The 19,408-nt window shown below is 42.3% G+C and overlaps 1 protein-coding gene across 2 annotated transcripts in view; it reads left to right on the top strand.

Annotated features, from left to right (window-relative positions):
- The window catches only part of LOC147678591 (alpha-2,8-sialyltransferase 8E-like), a 123,766-nt gene extending 113,704 nt beyond the window's left edge, over positions 1 to 10,062 (top strand). The window contains exons 6-7 of one of the 2 annotated variants that reach the window (XM_086946609.1): positions 977 to 1,066; positions 9,600 to 10,062. In XM_086946609.1, coding sequence (XP_086802735.1) covers positions 977 to 1,066; positions 9,600 to 10,062 — 553 coding nt within the window. Of the gene's footprint in view, positions 1 to 976; positions 1,067 to 2,953; positions 4,023 to 9,599 lie in introns of those variants that run through there. The other variant, XM_086946608.1, reaches the window with a different exon arrangement.
- The last annotated feature ends 9,346 nt before the right edge of the window (positions 10,063 to 19,408 follow it).

Raw genomic sequence — 19,408 nt, 5'->3', positions numbered from 1 at the left:
AGAGGAAAGAGCCATCATAGGGTGAGGAAAAGACACAATGTGGTGATCAGAGAAGGACGGAGCTTTCCTCCACCACCTGTCGGCTTGAGATATCAGAGTTCTTAAGAAGATGCAAGAAAGGGAGTGGGCGGGGGAGGTGGAAGCACACTGTCTGCTTGCCTGCACCAGTCTTCCGAAGGCATTATGGTAAATGTAGTCCTCAACTGTATAGATATTCATCGTCTCTCAAATGTTTTCCAACCACAATTGGCACTGCAGTGCTGGATACTCGTGTAAACATGGTAAATACATAATTAGCACTCATTAGCATGAAGTAATCAAGTTTGGAGGTGCGTGAGAACCCACCTTAAAAATTTCAGGTTTTCTACCACCCAAGTACACAAGAATTTAAGCAACGGGGAAGTGCTGCACATGGCTTGCCTGCACCAAGGTCATAATTACCTCCCAAAGTTAATGATTTGAGATATTTTTTTAAAGAAGTCTAGCGTTTTTCAGGAAGAAACAGCTTCACTAGTAGCGTGAGGTGTGATGCTGACACTATTGATTGAAGTTGATCTGGGTAGAACTGCGCTGTTTAGATGTTGCTTTCTCATTATCAGAAAGCAAGGCCTTCTTAAGATGGCTGCTGTTGAGAGCTCTGGGGAGGAAGCAGTGGCCAGAGGCAAGAAGGGCATCATGGAAAATTGAGTTTAGAAAGAAGGGCATCATGGGAGATGGAGTTTAGGTTTGGTTTTCTGTGAGTTTTATAGTTTTAAATTAACATTTAGCTGCTTTGGATGGCACAAAAGAGACAACTCCTTTATGTTCTAACCCTGTCGGAGAACCTCCACTTCTTAGTGCTTGGTAACACGTTTTCCTTCTGCCCTTTCACTCTTATTCATGAAAGATGCACTTGGAGGGCACCTGAAGCCGCCACCCTGCAGGTCGAGTTTTGCCCAGGTCTCTCATCTTTTGTCTTTTCTGCATCTCCTCACAGATTCAACGTGCCGCCTCTCCTCAACTATACGAATGATGCAGGAAAGAAAGTTCACCTCGTCACTGTAAACCCGAGCATTTTGAGTCAAAGGTATTGTCGAGACCCTCAAATGTATTTCTACACTTGTTAGCTTTTTGGCTGTTTTGTCACTGTAGGGGCAAAAGGCCTCAGGAAAGCCAGAAACCGGTGTTGGTGGGTGATTCGACTATTTCAACAGTGTATTCGCCTTCAATACTATTTCAGTGTTGTAGCGATTGAAATAATAAACAGGAAAAAGATGTATAATACTCCTCACATTCCACACATTTGTCAGTAGAGTTATTCCCACTTCAGGGTCATACCAGTGGCAGAATATGCCCTACATCAATTCATAACATAGCATACTTGGAAGGGCACTTTTGTGACAGATTCGTCCATTTTTCGTGTTTTACTTCCCACCCCACAACCCTCCACTATACTCTCCCTTTCATCTTTCATTAAAATAAATCCCCTCTACGTGGCCTTGGCCATTTTAGATGCTATTAAAGGACGTACAGGTACATGCATCAATATTGCACTTTGCGATTCCTTAATTGCGAAAAATAAGGAATCGCAATTAAGGAATTGCAAAATGCAATGCATCAAGAAATCGCTAAATAAATTGCGATTTCTTAATATTCCTTAATTGCGATTCACATTTTGCGAATCGCAATTAAGGAAAACCTTCCCATTGATTCCTAGGGCCAAAAGGCCCATAGGAAACAATGGGAAGGCATTAACATTTTGCGATTTTCATTTTGAGAATCGCAATTTGTTAATGCATTTCAAGGGTGCTGAGGGGGGTCCAAAGGACCCCCCCCCCCTGCACCCTTGAAATGTTTTTGTAAGTGCAAGTTTCACACACACATGTACAAAGGACATGTGTGTGTGTAACATGACACTTTCAAAAATGCATTTTTGAGCATTTTTGAAAGATTACGCAAATTAACAAGAGGTTCAATCTCGTGTTAATTTGCTCCCCCTATTTGCGAATTTGCAATTTTTTAAACATTCATGCATTGCATTTAAGGAATCGCAAAAATGCGATTCCTTAAATGCAATTGCATTTTCTGAAATCGCAAAAAATTGCGATTTCTTGTACTTTTGCATTGATGCATCCCAAATAGTGATTTTGGAATTGCAAACGGCTGAATTTTGCGATTCGCACCGTTTGCGATTCCAAAATCGCTTGATGCATGTGGCTGTAAGGGCCCGATAGGGAAATACCAAATTTTACTGATTCAGTATTTAGAAATCGGTATTTCATATGTAGGTAATAATTCGATCAAAAATACAGAATCGTTATTATTCCTTATTACCGATTCTGTAATACCGATTCGGTAATAAGGAATCACCTACCTAGTCATTCCTATCGGCTTGGAGGCCCATAGGAATTAATGCGAAGAAATTCGGGATTTGATTCGGTAATCGCAGGAGGTATTTCAAGGGTGCCAGGGTGTCCAAAGGACACCGTCTGGCAACCCTGAAATGTGCATGTGTGCACATGTGGCACACATACATGCCCTAAGGGCATGGATGTGTGCCACATGGCACACTTCAAAAAGCAAAAAAGTGCTTTTTGAAAGGAAATCGCTATTTACCACCAACTTGGAGTTGGTGGTAAATAGCGATTCCTTAAGGCTGAGGTGCGCTGTTTTAAGTGCTACCTACATTGCATTTAAGGAATCTTTATTACCGATTCCTTAAATGCAAATCCATAAGGAATCGGTATTAAGGAATCGGTATTTACCAATTCCTTAATATCGAATCCTCCCTACATCACAAATGCCTAAATACCAGTCGGTAACGGTGAAATGTAACAAATTTCACCGTTACCCACCGGTATTGGGCCACCTACATATGGCCCTAAGTCTTTCTTGGCTGCTATTTGTACTTACAACATGAAAGCGTGAACTTAAGATTGACATAGGCTTGTGTACCTTTTTTCTATTGTTTTAGGTTTCATAATTTAAATCACGGAAGGAAAGCCTTTGGGGTCATGATGCAGTCCTATGGAGATGCCCTCATCCTGATGCCAGTGTTCTCCTTCACGGGGAACACCGAGGTGTCCTTCAAGGTGCAGTACACGCTTGAAGACTTTGGCCTGGCCTCCAAGATGGTGTCCTTCCATCCCGTGTACCTTCAGAAGCTGGCGCAGCACTGGAGGACTAAGGGGCTGAAGGTACATAGGTTGTCATCGGGATTCATGCTGGTCAGCGCGGCCCTCGAGCTCTGCGACACCCTTACCCTATATGGCTTCTGGCCATTCAGCACCGACTGGAAGGGCAGTAGACTCCGTTACCATTACTATGACAAGGTCATGGTCAGCAAGGTTATGCACTCCATGCCTAAGGAATTCTTAATCTACTCTCAGATGCACATTGATGGGGCACTGCGGCTACACGCGGGGACATGCTTCTGACATGGGACATTGGTTCTGAATAATCCCATGTGTAATTGCCAATAAGAGCATCCATTCTGGAGAATTACTGGATTTTGGATTACACAATATGTGTGAAACGTTTGCCATTGTTTATACCGTAAAACTTTGTGTAATTTTCACACGCAGTAATATGTTTCAAGAAGATGTCTTGCCAAGAGGAATTTTCTACTCAAAGCAGTCTCCCGCAGTAGCTTGAGTAGGTTTTCTATGCAATATAGGTCCTCACCTGGAAAAGTCACATGAGATACTTGACATGGACCTTTGTGTAAATTAGCGTAATTTTCCCAACATTTTGAAGGGGCAGTATGTAAATTACATGTAGGCCTACTTCTTGCACTGCTGTGTCTTCCCTTTCATTCCACTGATGTCAAAATGGCTAGAGTGGCTAACATATCTTGTAAACAAATGTCTTTAGTAGTTTATAAAGATGTTCCAGAAAAACACCTTTCCTGTGTTTCTTTATTGATAATTAAATACTACTTAACATATATTGATTCAAATAAACACATTATTTAATATTGCACGCATTTTATCTTTTTCTCACCTATATCCAACAAAAGATTTTTAATAAAGACCAGAAAGTAGAACGGACAGAGTGTTCATTTGAGCTGTGGGAATCCTGGCATTGGGAGGTGGGCATCTAGTTTGAAGAGCTGAATTCTCAAAAGGTCCACTCACTGATCACAGTTCTCCCCCACACAAGTGTACCCCCCTTCTTTCAATCAAGAATCTAATTATACCTACCTTGCTTCTATCAAGAAATGGATTAAACCCTCCTCGCTTCAATCCAGGATTGTACTTTACCCTCTTGCCTTAAATTAGGATTGAACTATACCCACCTTACTTCAATCATAGATTGAATATACCACCTTTTCTTCAATCAAGGATTGGGTTATACCCTTCAACCACGGATTGAATTATACCCTCCTGGCTTTATTCATGGATGTAATTATATCCTCTTTTCTTCATTCATAGATTGAATTATACCCTCTTTGCTTTAACACTGAATTGCATTATGCCCCTTTGCTTCAATAATGGATTGAATTATGCCCCCTTTCTTCATTTAAGGTCTGAATTATCCTCTCCGTCCTTCAATCGTGAATTGAAAGGGTGTGCACTTAGTTAAACATTTGTCAACCACAGAAAGCCAGTAACAAAATATCTATAAATGAGGGGATGTATGATGTTACGACGCGGTCTTTACAACGCACTACCATTACAACGTTGGTTTTACAACGCAAGTCGTTACCACGACTTGCGCTGTAGGGTGCTGGACATAGGAATAGTATAATTTACTATTCCAACTCCAGCCTACGTACAGTAGGGAAGGTGTTGGAATAGTAAATCTACTATTCCTTAGCCTAGAGCGCCCTCCAGCGCAAGTCTTGGTAACGACTTGCGTTGTAAAAGCAGCGCTGTAATGGTAGCGCGTTGTAAAGACCGCGTCGTAATGGATGCTCCCCAAATGAGGCACATATAAGGCAATGTAAGTCTTCATAGTAAAATACAAACGAAGAGAAATGTACTCAAGGGATCTTGAAGGAAATCTCTTGCCCCTTAAAGGAATTTAGCACTTAAACATAAAGTAACACATTACTTAAATAGGATATAGTATAAGATAATTATAATGTTATAACTCAATGACTTCAAGTATTGCATATAAAGTACTAAACATACTGTATTGTAAAGTAATAACCGTAATCTTATGCCTCAACCTGTTAAGCCTACTGTACTCTAACACTCCACATACATACACCCACCCACACAAACACACACAAACCCCTATTATAACATATTTTACACGTTCCCACACCTGTTTCTTCTGTGTCTTTTCTCTCTCTCATCCCCTCTTTCTGGCTCACTCCTCACACACACACATATTACAGCACAGAAGCCTACAGTTGTCAAAGTGATAACTCTAACAGCACACTTTACCCCCATTATGTCACATGCATTACATTGGCAGACATTACATCACAGATAGGCTCTGAAATATTTACACAAGGAGTCAATACATCAACTAAAGATTACTTTGTAGGTAAGTATAAGTAGGTCAGCATTCTTGACACCTACTTAAAGCCTGCTTCTGTCTCCCATGAGGCAAACCTGTGTTAGGTGTAGGTGTCTGTGAGAACATAAATTTGCAATAACTCTCCGAGCTGCTGCTTGTAGAGAGCTAAGTAAACTGTAGGGAAAGGTGGATATTTGAAAATCAGGGACTCAATAAAGTAACAGTATCATCATCAAGTGTTAAGTAATACATCAAGGGAATAGAAAATATAATGGGTGGAGGATAGAGCTAAAACATGCAGCAAGATATGCAGCTGTGGATGAATTTAAAGACAAAAATAGGGTGACATTGCAAAGGAATACATTGGGTACAAATGCTGAGAAGGACGATAGTAAGTAGCAGGTATTAATATTAGGAAAATGGGAGAAAAAACAACTTACCAAATCCTGGGACATTATCTCTCACAAATATTACGTAAAAGTGAATTGAGTTATGTGAAGTTTAAGAACTCTAACATTACACGCCAGGAAGCAAGTGCACCATTAGTACAAGACTGGAGTAATTTGAAGATGGATACGGGTAATTTTATCAATGCAACTACTTATAAAATATCAATGAATTGAGCAGGAAAATATTTTTCAGAAAATGAAAAAGACTGAGAAAGATTTATTAAAAGAGGAAGGTCAGACAAGGGCGATAGAACAAGTACAATCTTTTACTTTTTTAGACAAAACACACCTGATGCATCTAGATCAGATCGCTAATTGGAACAAGAATGCTGTTTGAGGAAGAGGACATTAAGAAAGAGGAACACAAGAAGAGGAAAGATGTGGAACAGCAACAAAAAGAGAGACAAGATTTGGCAAAGGAAATGCTCAGGAAATAATGAAACATTGAAAATGAACAATATAACAATCTATCAAACATCGAATTTTCACTCTAAGAAATATTACATTATACCCAACGCAACCAACCGACTTAGTCAACACAAAAAAATTGATTTATATCTGTTTCCAAGGGATTTTTGTTTAGGCACATGCCACTAAATGTTAGAAAAGAAAGAGACAATGATGAGAAGAAAAATGGAAAGTGGAAAAACTAATGAATTTACAAGTATGCAATCGTAAAAACATAATTGTACTTGTAGGAGAATTTGAAGAAAGATGAGAATAGATAGGATGTTGAATAGGTCCATGAATTTAATATACATATACATAGGCTTTCCTGTTTTCAGTTTCTATTTTTGGTGAATTCTGGTGGGGTTTTTTCAGTGTTTTCAATACCTTAAAAAACAGTTTTTATCAGTGGTTACACATTTTCGCGCCACTAAAAACAACAGAAAAAGTGTTTTTCCTGTGTTTATGGAACGTTTTGCTTTTATTATTGCTTGCTTTCTGCACTTATAGAACATGATATATAGACAATGTATGTATAGTGTATATGAGTTCCAAATAGAGTTTTGCAAATTAAACTTATTGTAATACACCATACAATACTTCTTCAGTGAGTCTTTGGTCATGTGCGCTCGCCCTTTCCTTCCCATTTAAATTTCTGTGAAAAGACCCTCTCTACATTGGTACTTGAGACGAGCAACTCCAAAACAGCCAGTACACAATTTGTTAACTCTGGCCACTGACATAGCTTTCCCTGCCAATACTGGTTGCTGAGCCAAAGTCACTAAAGGTGTAGCCCAGCCTACTCTTAAGGAATGGTTTCACATCTACACCAATTTTGTTGAACACTTGGCAGACAAGGCTTTTTTCAAGCTCTAGTTTTTTTTTTATTAAGTCCATTACAGAAGTTATGTTTTCCTGTAAAAATCTAATAATGCAGTAGAGTGCACTTTTTTCACATCACTATGTTTATGCGACCAAAGATCCTCACATTTCTTGCCTTTGGCACCATCACTCAGCAAACATTGTGTAAATGTTTGGCACATGGATAATATAGCATTCATAGCCCCTTGGAGTGAGAACCATCAGCTAAGGGACATAGTTGAGATGGCTCTTTCTTTGATGCCACACAAAGCACAAAATTATAAATATTTGTGCTTTAGTTCCTGTGCATTAGAAAACAGTGCACCAGAATAGACTAAAAAGTCAATAGCAGCCCTCATTAACTCTGAAGATTGCAAAGATGCTTTCAGCACACCATCTAACAAGTGGCAAGGATCTCCTACAAGGAATCACTTCAGCTCAGGTATCAATTTTGACAGGTCATCACACAACTTTTTCATATATGTAGCTGAATCACTGCAAATACAAACAATATCAATCAAATCTTTGTTGAACTTGGAAAGAACATTTTTTGCAGAACATTCCAAGTGACACTGCGTTCCATGTTCTCCAAAAGTCTGTTGTCACGTTTTCATCAATGTGATTACACATATCAGGAAAGCTTCTTATGAAACAAGCCATTTTACCTAACAGTGAAAGAATCAAACGCAGCCAAAATATAAATATGATTTTGATATTTCCTGATTCTCTACAGTTTATAAAATAATTAAATGAGACCTAAAACATGCTTCTAAACCCTGCATCTTTAGACCTAAGACCACAAAACCGAAAAAAGCAAAAGGAAGAAGAAACAATATTTTAGGGTATCACTAAACAACAAAACTCAAGACGAATAATGTTAGCCCAGGCTTTGTTACTGCTAGCTTGTATAACAATGTTACATTGTATTGGCCCCATCAGGAAGTAAATAAATGACTCTTTCGCTCTCTTTGTCCTTTCTTTGAATGGCATTTATTTTGTGGTTGTGCAGGTGTTTTTTCAGTGTTTATATGTTTTCACTGGTAAGGGCTATTTCTCTTTCAGTGGGGTTTTATCAGTTATTATAGGTTTAAACCTAAAACCCCACAGCCTACATATACATGAAAGAGGTCAGAGTGGTCTCCAGAAAAAAAATCTAAATTCTGTCCTAATAACAGCAGGTAATATTTTATGAGCGAATATTAAATGAACTTGATCAATCAGAGAGAGTAAATTCACATAAGGAAAAACACAATTTAACATTGGAAAAACAGAAAGCATTATAAGTAAACAGAAGAATTTTAAAAAAAAGTAGACAGAAGAATTGCAATTAAACCAGTCATCGAATTTGGAAATGTGATGGTTAGGGAGCAGAAAAATATATTTGAAGACATCAAAAAATATACAAAGATTAAGCAAAATCCAATGCAATATCTAAAACCGACATACCACCAGGAATGGACAGAGGGAATTGATAGATTAGAAGGGAAATAATATTTATGAGTAATTTATCATGTGATACCCATCTCTATCTAATTCCCAAGATCATAAAAATGAGACACAACTTCCAGGGACATTCTTCTTTGATTCACTTTTGGAGAAAAACGGGCAAATATATAGGATATTTTTGGCACTCCTGGTAAAATGACTACCAGTCTACATCTGAGATGTGATGGACTTTCCTACATACATATAGAGAATTCCTTGACCGCCACAAAATAAGATGGAACCATGGCCGTAACAATCCGTCCGCGGCCGATTGCGGCCCAGGGCCATACCCCCTGCCCCTCCTGTAGACCATGTCTGTTGGAGTCGAGAGGATCTTCTTCTCCTCCGCAGTGAGCATTCTGGACCTTGCTCACACAGTATGGACGTAGAAAACAACGCTAGCTGCAGCCACTGTAACTTCGCTTTCCATATAGGGGAGTTTAAATTCAGAGACCAACACACCCTGGTCTGTGGCCTGCTGAACGTACGCTCCCTACGTAAACACTGTCTTGACATCCATGACCTCCTTAGCGGAAAGCAATGGGATTTGCTCTTCCTTACGGAAACTTGGTTAGACCAAGATTCCATGCCGGAGATCATTGAAGCCATCCCAGAGGGCTATTGCCTACAAAGATTAGATAGAATATCAGGGAGAGGGGGTGGCATAGCTATAGTTGGTAAACAAGCTTATCAATGTCAGTTAGAACGGACTACTATTGAGGACAGTGAAGCCGGTGCTTTCACTATCTCGATAAGCGGCAACCTCACTCTGAATTTCACCGCTACCCACCGGTATTGGGCCACCTACATATGGCCCTAAGTCTTTCTTGGCTGCTATTTGTACTTACAACATGAAAGCGTGAACTTAAGACTGACATATGCTTGTGTACCTTTTTTCTATTGTTTTAGGTTTCATAATTTAAATCACGGAAGGAAAGCCTTTGGGGTCATGATGCAGTCCTATGGAGATGCCCTCATCCTGATGCCAGTGTTCTCCTTCACGGGGAACACCGAGGTGTCCTTCAAGGTGCAGTACACGCTTGAAGACTTTGGCCTGGCCTCCAAGATGGTGTCCTTCCATCCCGTGTACCTTCAGAAGCTGGCGCAGCACTGGAGGACTAAGGGGCTGAAGGTACATAGGTTGTCATCGGGATTCATGCTGGTCAGCGCGGCCCTCGAGCTCTGCGACACCCTTACCCTATATGGCTTCTGGCCATTCAGCACCGACTGGAAGGGCAGTAGACTCCGTTACCATTACTATGACAAGATCATGCCCAACAAGGCAGTGCACTCCATGCCTAAGGAATTCTTAATCTACTCTCAGATGCACATTGATGGGGCACTGCGGCTACACGCGGGGACATGCTTCTGACATGGGACATTGGTTCTGAATAATCCCATGTGTAATTGCCAATAAGAGCATCCATTCTGGAGAATTACTGGATTTTGGATTACACAATATGTGTGAAATGTTTGCCATTGTTTATACCGTAAAACTTTGTGTCATTTTCACACGCAGTAATATGTTTCAAGAAGATGTCTTGCCAAGAGGAATTTTCTACTCAAAGCAGTCTCCCGCAGTAGCTTGAGTAGGTTTTCTATGCAATATAGGTCCTCACCTGGAAAAGTCACATGCGATACTTGACATGGACCTTTGTGTAAATTAGCGTAATTTTCCCAACATTTTGAAGGGGCAGTATGTAAATTACATGTAGGCCTACTTCTTGCACTGCTGTGTCTTCCCTTTCATTCCACTGATGTCAAAATGGCTAGAGTGGCTAATATATCTTGTAAACAAATGTCTTTAGTAGTTTATAAAGATGTTCCAGAAAAACACTCCTTTCCTGTGTTTCTTTATTGATAATTAAATACTACTTAACATATATTGATTCAAATAAACACATTATTTAATATTGCACGCATTTTATCTTTTTCTCACCTATATCCAACAAAAGATTTTTAATAAAGACCAGAAAGTAGAACTGACAGAGTGTTCAGTTGAGCTGTGGGAATCCTGGCATTGGAAGGTGTGCATCTAGTTTGAAGAGCTGAATTCTCAAAAGGTCCACTCACTGATCACAGTTCTCACCCACACAAGTGTACCCCCCTTCTTTCAATCAAGAAATTAATTTTACCTACCTTGCTTTTATCAAGAAATGGATTAAACCCTCCTCGCTTCAATCCAGGATTGTACTTTACCCTCTTGCCTTAAATTAGGATTGAACTATACCCACCTTACTTCAATCATGGATTGAATATACCACCTTTTCTTCAATCAAGGATTGGGTTATACCCTTCAACCACAGATTGAATTATACCCTCCTGGCTTTATTCATGGATGTAATTATATCCTCTTTTCTTCATTCATAGATTGAATTATACCCTCTTTGCTTTAACACTGAATTGCATTATGCCCCTTTGCTTCAATCATGGATTGAATTATACCCCCTTTCTTCATTTAAGGTCTGATTTATCCTCTCCGTCCTTCAATCATGAATTGAAAGGGTGAGCACTTAGTTAAACAATTGTCAACCACAGAAAGCCAGTAACAAAATATCTATAAATGAGGGGATGTATGATGTTACGACGCGGTCTTCAAACCGCACTACCATTACAATGTTGGTTTTACAACGCAAGTCGTAACCACGACTTGTGCTGTAGGGTGCTGGATTTAGGAATAGTATAATTTACTATTCCAACTCCAGCCTACGTACAGTAGGGAAGGTGTTGGAATAGTAAATCTACTATTCCTTAGCCTAGAGCGCCCTCCAGCGCAAGTCGTGGTAACGACTTGCGTTGTAAAAGCAGAATTGTAATGGTAGTGCGGTGTAAAGACCGCGTCGTAATGGATGTTCCCCAAATGAGGCACATATAAGGCAATGTAAGTCTTCATAGTAAAATACAAACGAAGAGAAATGTACTCAAGGGATCTTGAAGGAAATCTCTTGCCCCTTAAAGGAATTTGGCACTCAAACATAAAGTAACACATTACTTAAATAGGATATAGTATAAGATAATTATAATTTTATAACTCAATAACTTCAAGTATTGCATATAAAGTGCTAAACATACTGTATTGTAAAGTAATAACCGTAATCTTATGCCTCAACCTGTTAAGCCTACTGTACTCTAACACTCCACATACATACACCCACCCACACAAACACACACAACACATACAAACCCCTATTATAACATATTTTACACGTTCCCACACCTTTTTCTTCTGTGCCTTTTCTCTCTCTCATCCCCTCTTTCTGGCTCACTCCTCACACACACACACATATTACAGCACAAAAGCCTACAGTTGTCAAAGTGATAACTCTAACAGCACACTTTACCCTCATTATGTCACATGCATTACATTGGCAGACATTACATCACAGATAGGCTCTGCAATATTTACACAAGGGGTCAATACATCAACTAAAGATTACTTTGTAGGTCAGTATAAGTAGGTCAGCATTCTTGACACCTACTTAAAGCCTGCTTCTGTCTCCCATGAGGCAAACCTGTGTTAGGTGTAGGTGTCTGTGAGAACATAAATTTGCAATAACTCTCCGAGCTGCTGCTTGTAGAGAGTTATGTAAACTGTAGGGAAAGGTGGATATTTGAAAATCAGGGACTCAAAAAAGTAACAGTATCATCATCAAGTGTGAAGTAATACATAAAGGGAATAGAAAATATAATGGGTGGAGGATAGAGCTAAAACATGCAGCAAGATATGCAGCTGTGGATGAATTTAAAGACAAAAATAGGGTGACATTGCAAAGGAATACATTGGGTACAAATGCTGAGAAGGGCGATAGTAAGTAGCAGGTATTAATGTTGGGAAAATGGGAGAAAAAACAACTTACCAAATCCTGGGACATTATCTCTCATAAATATTACGTAAAAGTGAATTGAGTTATGTGAAGTTTAAGAACTCTAACATTACCTACACGCCAGGGAGCAAGTGCAGCATTATTACAAGACTGGGGTAATTTGAAGATGGATACGGGTAATAAATCAATGCAACTACTTATAAAACATCAATCAATTGAGCAAGAAAATATTTTTCAGAAAATGAAAAAGACTGAGAAAGATTTATTAAAAGAGGAAGGTCAGACAAGGGCGATAGAACAAGTACAATCGTTTACTTTTTTAGACAAAACGCACCTGATGCATCTAGATCAGATCGCTAATTGGAACAAGAATGCTGTTTGAGGAAGAGGACATTAAGAAAGAGGAACACAAGAAGAGGAAAGATGTGGAACAGCAACAAAAAGAGAACAAGATTTGGCAAAGGAAATGCTCAGGAAATAATGAAACATTGAAAATTAACAATATAACAATCTATCAAACATCGAATTTTCCCTCTAAGAAATATTACCTTATACCCAACGCAACCTACCGACTTAGTCAACACAAAAAAATTGATTTATATCTGTCTCCAAGGGATTTCTGTTTAGGCACATGCCACTAAAAGTTAGAAAAGAAAGAGACAATGATGAGAAGAAAAATGGAAAGTGGAAAAATAATGAATTTACAAGTATGCAATCGTAAAAACATAATTTCACTTGTAGGAGAATTTGAATAAAGATGAGAATAGATAGGATGTTGAATGGGTCCATGAATTTAATATACACATACATGAAAGAGGTCACAGTGGCCTCCAGAAAAAAATCTAAATTCTGTTCATAACCAACAGGTAATATTTTATGAGCGAATATTAAATGAACTTGATCAATCAGAGAGAGTAAATTCACATAAGGAAAAACACAATTTAACATTGGAAAAACAGAAAGCAATATAAGTAAACAGAAGAATTTTTAAAAAAAAGTAGACAGAAGAATTGCAATTAAACCAGTCATCGAATTTGGATATGTGATGGTTAGGGAGCAGAAAAACATATTTGAAGACATCAAAAAATATACAACGATTAAGCAAAATCCAATGCAATATCTAAAACTGACATACCACCAGGCATGGACAGAGAGGGAATTGATGGATTAGAAGGGAAATAATATTTATGAGTAATTTATCATGTGATACCCAACCTCTATCTAATTCCCAAGATCATAAAAATGAGACACAACTTCCAGGGACATTCTTCTTTGATTAACTTTTGGAGAAAAACGGGCAAATATATAGGACATTTTTGGCACTCCTGATAAAATGACTAGCAGTCTACATCTGAGATGTGATGGACTTTCGTACATACATATAGAGAATTCCTTGACCCCCACAAAATAGGATGGAACCATGGCCGTAACAATCCAGCACACATAGATTCCACATGGGGTTTAAAGGCTAGCAAATCTTCCTGAAAGAAAGATTGATATACAAATTAAAACAAAATAGAATGTTAGAAATGCTCTCACCTTAATCAGTTTACACAACAACTACTTGTTTAAACTGGTACAATAATGGGCCACTTATTATCCACATTTTATAGAAATGTAGTGATGGGCTGGTATTAGAAAGTAGAAGCATAGAATGAGGATAATTAGAAATATGTGAATATAATAGTATTGCGGTAGTGATATATAGATGATTTATTTAACATCTGGGAAGGCCACTACCATGAAGATAACAATGGAGACAATAGATCTTTAATATTCAATGGTTTAGAAAAAAGTGGGTCTAAATCAATCAATCAATCAATCAGGAAATTTGTAGAGCGCACTATTCACCCATGAGGGTCTCAAGGCGCTGGGGGCTGGTGCTGCTGCTACTGCTCGATTAGCCAGGTCTTGAGTAGCCTCCTGAAGGTTAGTAGGTCTTGGGTCTGCCGTAGGAGGATGGGAAGGGTGTTCCAGGTCTTGGCGGCGAGGTTGGAGAACGATCTGCCTCGGGAGGTCGTTCTTCGGATGTGGGCGAGGGTGTGGTCGGCGGAGCGGAACGGAGCTGGCGGTTCGGGGTGTAGAAGGTGAATCGTCTTTTGAGGTATATTATGTTATGTTATATTTCATTTGTACAGTGCACAGCTACTAAAAGTGACCCGGCGCTAACTCACAAAAGTCCAATTAATCACACTCCGAATCAATCTTAAAAGAGCAGCGTTTTTAGTTGTTTTTTAAAAATCAGTGGGTCAGAGACACTCCTCAGAGCCAGCGGTAACGGATTCCAAGCCAAACCAGCGTTACGGGCGAAAGAATTTCCGCCAAGCCTCTGGCGATTGAACCAGGGGATCTGCATAAGCAACTGATCCAAAGACCGCAGGTGCCGCGATGGTTTATAAAATGCTGGTCTGGTCTCGTGGAGTGCCTTGTGTGCCTGGGTGAGGAGCTAGAAGGTGATCCTCTTGTTGACGAGCAGCCACTGCAGGTCTCTTGGGTGGGGTGTGATGTGGCTGTGTCGAGGGATGTCGAGGATCAGGCAGGCAGAGGCGTTCTGTATGCGTTGCAGTTGTTTCAGCAGTTTGGCCGGGGCTCCCGCATAGAAGGCGTTTCTGTAATCTAGACTGCTGCTGACGAGGGCCTGGATGACCGATTTTCTTGTGTTGAAGGGGATCCACCTGTAGATCCTGTGGAGCATGCAGAGGGTGTTGAAGCAGGAGGATGAAACGCCGTTGACTTGCTTGGTCATGGAGAGCATTGAGTCGAGGACAAACCCCAGGTTGTGTGCGTGGTCAGTGGGTGTTGGTGCTGCTCCCATGGCAGTCGGCCACCAGTAGTCGTCCCACGCTGAGGGGGTGGAGCCGAGGATGAGGACCTCCGTCTTGTCCGAGTTCAGCTTTAGATGGCTGTTCTTCATCCATTCGGCGACTGATTTCATTCCTTCGTGGAGGTTGGTTTTGGTGGTGAGGGGGTCCTTGGTGAGGGAGAGGATCAACTGTGTGTCATCGGCATAGGAGATGATGTTGAGGTTGAGCAGTCTGGCGACGTGGGCGAGTGGGGCCATGTAGATGTTGAACAATGTCGAATTGAGGGATGATCCTTGGGGTATGCCGCAGATGATCTTGGAGGCTTTGGAACAGAAAGGGGGAGGCGGACACTCTGGGTTTCGCCGGAGAGGAAGGAAGTGGTCCATTCCAGAGCCTTGTCTCGGATCCTTGTGTTGTGGAGGCGTGTGCGTAGGGTGCAGTGGCAGACCGTGTTGAAAGCGGCTGATAGGTCCAGGAGGATGAGGGCCGTGGTTTCACCGTTTTCCAGCAGGACCCTGGTGTCATCGGTGGCGGCGATGAGGGCAGTTTTGGTGTTGTGGTTGCTGTCGAACCCGGACTGGGAGGGGTCCAGGATGTTGTTCTCCTCGAGGTAGCGGGTCAGCTGCTTGGTCGCGGTCTTGAAGGAGATGTTGATGGCCTTGCGGAGATGGGGTGAGATGGTGGTGCTGGCTTTGTCGAAGATGTGGTGTGGGCACGGGTCTGACAAGGAGCTGGAGTGGATGGTGTTCATGATTTTGATGGTGACGTTGATGTTAGTCCAGGTGAGCAGGGGGTCGTTGTGGGTGGTGGTCGTGGGGCCTGAGGTGTCAGTGGTCTGGTTGTCAAAGCTGTTGTGGATGTCTGTGATCTTGCGATGGAAGAAGGTGGCCAGGGAGATGCACAGGTCTTGCGATGGTGGGATGCGGTGGTGTTGGAGCTGGGGTTGGAGAGTTCCTTCACGATGTTGAAGAGCTGTTTGCTGTTGTGTGTATTGTTGTTGAGGTGGTCCTTGAAGGAGGTCCATTTGGCGGATCTGATGAGGTGATGGTGTTGGTGCATGGCGTTCTTGTGGCTGTGTGGTTCTCCGGTGTCTGTTCACGGTGCCATTTCTTCTCTAGTCTTCGGCATGTTTGTTTGGAGGTCCAGAGGTCCGCGGAGAACCAGCTGGCATTCTTGTTGGTGTGTCTGTTGGAGGGTTTCTTGATTGGGGCGAGGGTGTTGGCCCAGTCGTTGATCCAATGTCTGAGGTTGATGGCGTCGGGGTGGGCAGGTGGGCTTCGGGCGAGGCGGTGTTTAGCTGGTCTTCAGTGATTTTGCTCCAGCAGCATCGGGGGATCTGTTGGGTGCGGTGGTGCGTGGTGGGTTTCCGGAAGGTGAAGTGGATGCAGCGATGGTCGGTCCAGTGGAGTTCGGTGGTGTGGCTGAAGGAGACATGGGAGCTTGCGGAGAAGATAGGATCAAGGGTGTGGCCGGCGGAGTGGGTGAGCCTTGTGACTAACTGTTGGAGTCCTAGGTTGGCGAGGTTGGCGATCAGGGTGGTGGAGTTGGTGTCGTTGTTGTTCTTGAGGTGGAAGTTCAGGTCTCCGAGGAGGATGTAGTCCCTGGAGGCGAGGGCGTGCGTGCTGACGAAGTCGGCGATGGAGTCGCTGAACTGAGGCCGGGGTCCTGGGGGGTCTGTAGATCAGAGTTCCTCTGAGGGTGCTGTTGGGATCAGTGTGGATCTGGAAGTGCAGGTGTTCGGCGGTGCTGAGGGTGTCGACGGAGTTGGTCGAGACCTTGAGGGTGGACTTGTGGATGATGGCGATTCCCCCTCCTATTCCGTTGGTGCGGTCTCTGCGGGTGATCTTGTAGCCGTCTGGGATGGCTATGGCAATATCCGGTGCAGAGGAGTCGTTCATCCAGATCTCTGTCAGGAAAGCGACGTCCGTGGAGGATGTGTCGAGCAGGTCCCAGAGTTCGACGGCGTGTTTGTGTGCGGAGCGGGTGTTCAGTAGTATGCATCTGAGGTGGTTGCGTCCTGTCCTGGTGGGTGGGTTGGCGGCTCAGAGACTGGTGAAGCTGCTGCTCTGGTAAGAGAAGGGTCCTTTGGTTTGCTTCGGGCGGCAAGGAAGCAGCTGTTGATTTTCCGGTGTTGAGTGCGTGGAGGATGTTGGCATCGTAGCGGTGTCAGGCGTCGTGGAGTTCGCGGGGGTCAGGGGTTCTTGCGCTGGGCGCAGACGGGCTTCCCTTAGGCGAACCTTTGGCACACCAGCGGCGCGGCCATGCAGCAGCCGCCATATGAGGGGAGGTGGGAGGGTGAAGCAGCTGGGAGGCGGTAGTGGGGTGGCCAATGGACGAGCCGGGGGCGTAGCCACAGGGGAGGCAGCAGTGGAAAAACGAGCGGGCGAAAAACGGAAGGCAAGGACAGAGAAGTACAAAACCAGAAATAGGGGAACAGATGAACAGAAGCAAATACAGTAACAGATAACAGTTGCAAAGAAACAAACAGTTACAGGAGAGGCACAAATCGAGAGGGAGGGGCAGCGTTGAACTGCAGCAGCAGTGGGCTGAGGCACGAGCACACGGGTGGTGCTGTGCGGTGGGGGAGCGGCCTAACCTGTAAACAGGGTCAAGGGTAAATGAAGGAGTGCTGAAAAAGGGAAAAAACATACAAGTTAGATCACACCTGATACTGCAGTTGAACACACTGCAGCCCATCGGTCACAATCTTGATGCAGAGATGTATGTACATTTTGGAGATTGAAATAACAAATGGAGGAACATTTAATAGAAGTAAGAAAATGTCAATCTAACATCTGAAGAATGAAAGAAAAGCATTCATGAAATAAGAACATATTGAGACGAATTGTTTGAATGAATAGTGGTGGTGATGAGAATGAATAAAAGTGTAAGACAGATGATTAATTTTTATAAAGGGCTTCTAGTGGGAGAAATGAAATAAGTAAAAACCACTAAAACACCAAACCCAAACAACTAATATTTAAAGTGCACAAGTAAGAATTAGGCTGATTTTCTGAACACGAAGTTATATATAAAAAACAAACTATTGTTTAGAAAAAACAGCAGGAAATTCAATATTACATGCTTCCAGTTGCCTGTCTTACAAACCGAGAACTCAGATTTGATATGGTGAGTCGCTGATAACAGGCAAAATATTGCAGTACAGCAGAGCGCTACCTAGTGCTCACATCACAACTCACGCCCTACCATGCAATAAATGCTATCTACAAAGAGCAATTCATGAGTGGTGGCAGGAATTATGATGTTAATTGTAACGTTCCATGTAGTAATACGGGTATATTCAGAGTTTTTTTTTTTACTTGCTGAACCATAACTAACACGTAACTGGGATTTTTCAGTGTATGTATATGTATGTATATATATGTATGTATATATATATATATACTAGCAGCCCGCCCCAGCGTTGCCTGGGGCAGAAAGGGGCTGGGGGCAGCATTTTAAGCCTCTGTGCACCCCCCCGACATTGCCCAGTCCGCATCCCTCCCGCCTTCCGCCCCGACATTGGCTATACCGCCTCCCACCTTGAGCCTTGTGCCTTGAGCCCCCGAGCCCCCCGCCCGACATTGGGCATAGCGCATAGCGTCTACCGCCTCCCGCCTCCTGCCCCGGCTTTGTAACCACCCCAGGTCCCGACTTACCTCATCCGCTGCTCCTCCCCGCGCTGCCACTGCTCCTCCGCTTCTCACCGCTCAGCAGCTCCTCCCGGCGCTCATGTTTTAAAGTATTGCTGTTGCTGGTGAACTCCGCTCCTCCCCTCACGCAGACGCTCCTCCCGGCGCTCATGTCCTGACGCTACTCCCCTCACGCATACGTCGCGGCCGGCGCTACTTGCAAGGGACTACTTTATTTTTATTTGTAAATATTTTAAACCACGTTTTATTTTTATTTTTTATGTAGCCTATGTCCTTCTGCTTGCCCTGAGGTTTTCTAAGATGTCTTGGGTGTTCAGATTGGTGGTGTAGTTTTCGAGTTTATCTGGCTCAAAGGTGCAAGTTCTCTCTTTATAATAGTAGTATAGATGGATAGATTGTTTGTTTTAGAAACTATTCCTTTCCACGATTACGGCATA

Source organism: Lissotriton vulgaris, chromosome 12 (genome assembly GCF_964263255.1).
Source record: "Lissotriton vulgaris chromosome 12, aLisVul1.2, whole genome shotgun sequence".
Lineage (NCBI taxonomy): Eukaryota > Metazoa > Chordata > Amphibia > Caudata > Salamandridae > Lissotriton > Lissotriton vulgaris.
The sequence above is the reverse complement of the archived record's forward strand: the minus strand, read 5'-3'. Positions and strand labels throughout refer to the sequence as shown.